General features: G+C 33.6%; 1 protein-coding gene across 1 annotated transcript in view; it reads right to left on the bottom strand.

The window, feature by feature from the left end:
- Nucleotides 1–6,501, bottom strand: part of LOC100956471 (arf-GAP with Rho-GAP domain, ANK repeat and PH domain-containing protein 2-like) — a gene marked incomplete at its 5' end in the record, with an annotated part of 51,199 nt that overhangs the window by 39,577 nt on the left and 5,121 nt on the right. Inside the window, 2 exons of the mRNA XM_023509147.1 lie at nt 1,476–1,593; nt 4,262–4,336. Coding sequence (XP_023364915.1) covers nt 1,476–1,593; nt 4,262–4,336 — 193 coding nt within the window. The remainder of the gene's footprint in view (nt 1–1,475; nt 1,594–4,261; nt 4,337–6,501) is intronic.

Raw genomic sequence — 6,501 nt, 5'->3', positions numbered from 1 at the left:
TAACAGGCACTACAGAAAAAGAGGAGACGAAGTGCAATGGAAATCATAGTTTGGGTTTTCAGGGTGGTAATCGGGTGGGCCAGATGGGGAGAAACAACACAGGGGTGTATTTGGGAAACACCAGCTCACACAAGTTAGCTAAGCACCACAAAAGGAAGAGATTATGTATTAAAAATTTAAAAAATAAATACATGTAAAATAAAAAAAAGATGGCAAAGGAAATCGTTGAAGGGGAAATCTCACATTTAGGAGATAGAATAAAAAGAAACTATAATACGAAAGAAATAAAATGATTTGAGAATCAAGAAGATAATCCAGGCAGCATTGACAAAAGAGTGAAGATTAACAAAGCAAAAGGAAATGGTCGTTAAGAATAAATGCCACAGGAAGGACAGGTGAACTTAAAGCAGAAGTGAATCCGTTGACCTTAACAGTTGGTTTTCATGGGAGTCACTTTCCAAGGCATCTCTGTGCAGGGGGAGGAAGGAACCCAGCCATGGGGGAGACACTGTGAACCAACACCAAAGCACTGCCGTTATTAGATCCTAGCAATGTATATCAAATAATGACATTTGACCCATTCTGAAGAGCTGTCCATGATAATTAGAAATAAGGAAATAAAAAACGTCAAGACAGAATAATGAAAGACAAAGTACTTGACCACTGCATTTCATTTGAACACTAATGAATAACACTCCTAATAACACGCTATGGGGCATTTCAATGCTGAATTTTAATTTTGATCTTGAGCTTGTGGGTGGCAAGATTTTCCTTTGGCAGTTTGGCAGCTGTACTTGACAGGGTCCCAGGACCTTTGTGGGTATGAGCTAGACAGATGGTCAAGGCACAAAGACGGCTACTTCTTTTTTTTTTTTTCCTAGAAATCTTTAACACCAAAAGTGTCATGAGAATACTGAGCTTATTTCGCACTTGACTATCAGAGTAGACAAGGCGTTTTAAAAGCACACTTTATCTTTCATTGTCTTTGAGATGAAAACCCAAAAAAAATTGATCCTCTAAAGAGAGAAGAAAAAGAAAAAAGCCCCCAAAGAAGCTTCTGCTAGGCTTAAAATTATTTTTAGGTTAATAAATAATATTTAACATCAACATTCCTTTTTTCTTTGTAAGTATGTGGCAGACAGGGAGGAAGTGGATGGTGGTGGTGACAAAACAAGGCTACAAATTTGCTTTTGCTTATAAACAAAGGCCTTCGTTTCTGAGGCAGTAACATAGATGCTTAATGCTCTGCACTGTAATTTTATGGTCAGGAAATTATTTTGATGAGTAGAATCATAGAAAAGTGATTTCAAGAAGCAGTAATACATATCAACTCACAATATAAGGTAGAAGGGAATTCATGACCAGATGCTAATATTTAGGAAAACATAAAATGTTAGTAATAACTTATCACAAAAAAAGAGTTATTTCTTCAAACTATAAGAGAATTAAGAATCTCCACCATAAAAATCACTTACCTAACTCTTCATTTTCGATGACTTCAAACGTGGCCCAAATATCACCTTTTGTAGGAATGATATTTTTTATTGCTAATATATCATTAGTTAACTCTTCTGCTTCCATCACAGGAGATATCTGTCAGAGAATCAATATTTCTTCAAAAGATACGTCAGACAAAGAAGACGACTTATACTAGGACAACACAGGGTAGCTATAAAGTCTGTGTGTAATTTTTAATTACACCCCCCCAATCTAATAACATCCTAGTTTCTTCCGAGTGTGGTTAAAATAGCTTCTCTAAATACTTAGAGAAAACAGCAGTTCAGATCTTATCCATAAAATGTAATATTATTTCATATGAGGGCATAAAAAGATTATAGTACACACATAATCAGGAGAAATTTTTTTCCTCATTTAGAGATCAATTAAGGGTTTAATTATTCCCGCTCAGAAGGGAATAATATACCCAGTCACATATCAGAAGACCTTCACCAAACAGCGAATCCAACCACCTTCTAAGTATAAAACTTTTCACTCATCAATTCTATAATCAAGAATGTAGAGTGCCTTGGTTTATTCAGTTGTCTGTAATGCCAAAATGCCCCAGAATTTTGGTAGTCTGTGGTGTGTTCTGCCATGCGAAGTGACAGATGGTGGGATACCAAAGTGTGCTTGATCCAGAGGCCACCTGCCAGCCTGGAGGCCAGCTCTGTACGAATACCTAAGCCTGGGGACACTGCACAAACATACCACATCTTCTGGGACTTTCAAGGTTTTTGATTTTTTCTTCTTGTTTTTATTTTTGCCAATCTTAAGTGCAATCTAGCTGAAAAGCTAAGATGGCTTTCTTCAATTACAATTTAGATATATAGTGCCAAACAAAGAGATGTTTCAAGCATTAGAATAACTCCAATTGCAATTTGGTTTGCCTGTCTTCAGTATGGGTACGTCTCTATTAAAAATTTTCTTAGGAAAGGAATGTGTTCATTTCTATTTCTCCTGTCCATTCCTGCTCATGAGCATATGGGTGGTGTGTAAAAATAACAAGAGACTTTTTCACAAGAGGCCACTCACATAGGCTACCTTTTGTATTTCATAACATTTGGTACTTTTTTGGAATATATTAATTATACAATGAAGTTCACTGTTTTCTACTTAGAAAAGCCCAATGAAATATAAACTCAAAAGAAAAAAAAATTAACAACTGAAAAAAGTGGAGAACTTTAAGCAACAGAAACAGTAGGTGAATCATTCCAATGGTGCTTTTGTTCTGAACGGATTTAAATTTTTAAGCAGTATAGCTTTTTCTTACAAAACAATAAATTATTGAGGAATAAAACATGTGAATAGGCACCAGGGGTTGCCTCTGTTTGAAGTAGGATGATGGAAACTCCTTACCCCCAGAAAGACCCAAACCTCTTCTTCAAAACACCTAGAACTCCACCCTTAGTAAATTATTACTTTCTGGATTACACAGATCAGCATAAGGAACACCAGGTTTGGGTTATGATGACATAGACTTGTATTCTGGCCTAAATCCCCAGTTCCACTCCCATACACTTGAGCTATCATGGGCTTCATCTACCTCCATGAGCTGCAGTAATGATCAGCCACGATGAATGTAACTAAAGAGTTTTACAAAGTTTTAAGCATCAAAACAAATGTTAGTCATTGTTTTTGTAACATTTTATAACCCATCTTTTATTTAAATACAATTAAGATAGTGTGAGTATTTCCTCAATTATAATAAATTCTGTTACAACTTTCTAAGAAAGATAAAATTAAAATGTGCTATAAAAGAGTTTATGTGTAGAGTTAAGAAATGTGCTTTGAATGTCGCTTCTGGCATTACGAATGAACTTGTGCTGGTTGATCTATACTAGTCCTTCCTGCCCTTTATGATAAACACCACATATTCAGCATAAAAAATATGAAGTGGTCAAGAAGTGTCAGGTAAATGCCTCATAAGAACAAAGCCCATAATCAGAGAATTTCAGCTCCATGCTGTAAGTAAGGTAGGTAGTGACATGTAGTCATAATAATCAGTAGAAATTTATATCCTAGTAATTATAATTACAATATATTTAATGTCATGACTGTATTTAATCCTAGACTTTAAAAAGATAAGTAGCTAAAAGAGAATTTATGTTACATGGCAGAATATCTAATTCTCACATAGAGATAGTGGTTTTGCCAAGTAAGAACCTGATGTATCAGTTACTACCTCTAAATGACTAATTACTGATTATAGTGGTATGACAAGGATCTATTTTTAATTCAGTACAAATAATCAGAATTGTCATAAATAAAAGAATTATCCAATATTTAAGTAAATTGAAAGAATAAGAACAAAGGCAGATTACTGATAATAACAATGTTAGTAGTAACAGTAATTTACTAAACAAATGCTGAGTAATTTATTAATTGTTTTATATGCATTATCTTAAGTCCTCAGGTCAGTGATATGATGTAGTAATCTAATTTTTTCTTATTTTACACGTAAGAAGATAGAGATTCAGATAGGACAATAACTTGTCTAATGTTGAGAAGCCAGGCAGGGCAAGTATTTGAACTCAGGTCATTTTCCAGGACTTAGAGAAAATCCTAATTATAACCTAAAGCATGTAGAATTTTTTTCTTTCCAAATTATTAAAATATAGAATTCCTAGATGGTATGGGTATGAAAAGTCAATGGTGTCATCCATCATTGGTTTGAACTAGAAAAGTAACAGAAATATAATACAGGAAAATTCAAAATACGTAAATTAATGCTGCACTTGTGATTTCCACCATTAGGACTCACCCGAATTATAATACTACAATCAGGTTCCTTTCTTTCTACATACACTTCAATTAACAAATCTCCAGCCTGGGAAACCTAGGAAAGGGTAAATGTGAAGACAGTATGTTTAAGTATGTTCCAAAAACACATCTGATACCTAGACAGTTGCAAACCCCTACAAAGCTCTGATCATGACAACAATAAAATGAGCTCAGTTCCCCTGTTCATAAGCATGATGTGCCCATTTCCAGAGATGGCTGATTAAAGAGAGGGGTCTACACAGATGTTATAATCAGTAATTACAATCGCAGTGCAACTTTTTATCTTTTATTCAAGAGTTCAGTGTTCCAGAATACCTTTACATTGTTACTGAAATAATAATCTAGCTATAATTAAAATATGCTGAATTCCACAACAAAAGTTGGAGAGGCCGTCATCAAGTATATTAGCAGTATAAACAAAAGGAGGAGGGAACATGAGCCACGTGTCAATCCTGCTCTTAGTGATCATGTGTGCATATCAATAAAATTAAAAGGCAAAATAGGGCTTGCTAAATTTTCAAAGAGATTAAATCTGAGGATAAGAGGTCAAAGGTGTATTAAAACTACAAATAGAGGAATTAAATTTACTAAGAAAAAGTAAAAGTGAAGTGATAGAATAAAGCAGATAATAAGCAGAAGTTTTGGTTTTAATTATTTTTGGCAAGCATTAAGTGCTAAGTTCTCGAGGTCATTCTCATATACTAGGAGACACGTCAAGTGAAAAGGAACAGGCAGAAAATGAAAAGCACAAGATATCACTGAAGAAATTAACAGTATGAAGTCCACAAACTTAACAAAGAACCACATTAATCTTTTATGTGGAAAATATTTTAAGTACTTTTCTCAGAAATTCTAAGTTGTATAATCACTTAGAAACAATATCCATTAGGCAATTAAAAAAAAACGATTATAATGAAGAAACAATCATTCTCAAGTTAAATTCGCCTCAGCATAAAATCTAGTGAGTAAATTTGTGAGGAAAACAATAATATTGTACTTTCAGGAAGTTTCTTAATTATTCTGGCACTATAGGTCTAGAAAAGCATATTTCCAATTTTTTTCCCTCACTTTTAATACTACACAAAATTCCAGGACAATACAGGTGACACTTTTGTTTTTCATGGTGTTTGCATAAACAGCTAACGAAGGACACATAAACATCAAAAAAACAAACACAAAAAATTCACAGAATGAAACCAAAAAGTAGAGCAAAGAAATTCAAACAAGGATAAGAAAAAGAGTGTCAGAAAAATCCTCCAGAAAAGAGTTGTGACTGGATTAGAGGGAAAACTCAAGCAAAGTGACAGATTTCCTAAACTCTTTCACTTCCCTTTCCAATTACTACACTTTATAAACAATTCTTTTCTTAGTTTTATGCACCCACACTGAGTTGAAAACAAGACTGATTTCTTCATTGTGATTTCAATATAAAAGATAAAAATGCAAAAGGATTATACTTTTTAATAACTTATACTTTTTAATAACAATATAGGTAATGCTGCCAAGGATAATGTGTTTGGGTTCATACAACTCTTTATTTCACAACTGAAACCTTTCTATAAAAGTGAGAATTTAAGAGAACTGATAATAAGCTAGGTCTTTTTTATGGTTAACACTAACTTTTCTATAAGCTGAAGGCATTATTTTGGGTCAAGATGGAGGAAATAATAATTCATTATGTAATTAATGTCATAGTATTAGTACTGGCGGAAGAATTTAAATTTTCTCTCATTTCCTTATTACCAATTACTTATCAAATTACTCCTCTAATTTGTCATGGATATTATTTCAAGGCTGAGAATTTAAGGTTTTACTAACAAAAAGCATTTGCCTCTTAATCTCAGTGATCTGTAAACAGATATCTGACCTATTTATATTATTTACTTTATAACATAGTATCCACCACAATTCCTACTTATTAGCAGATGATTAATGATGAACCTTAAGAAGTCCTAGTGAATATCCAGCAGACGAGGTAAGGTCCACTTGGAAAAGCTCAGTGCACCCTAAACACGAAAATCCAATACCACGTGACAGAGGAAAGCAAGAAAGAATACAGAAAAGTCAACGTAAGAGAAACATTAGCATGTTTTTGTACAAAGATTGCATTAGACACATTCCGTTAACGAGGTTGTCTGCAGGCATGCAAAGCAAAAGCATACAAGAAATAATTTATGTTTTCAAAATAATAATGAAGAAATTCATTCAAGCTATTTGAAT

This window comes from Otolemur garnettii, unplaced genomic scaffold, assembly GCF_000181295.1.
Source record: "Otolemur garnettii isolate 467f Iridium unplaced genomic scaffold, OtoGar3 scaffold00444, whole genome shotgun sequence".
Classification (NCBI taxonomy): Eukaryota; Metazoa; Chordata; class Mammalia; order Primates; family Galagidae; genus Otolemur; species Otolemur garnettii.
This window is presented reverse-complemented; position numbering and strand designations above follow the sequence as displayed.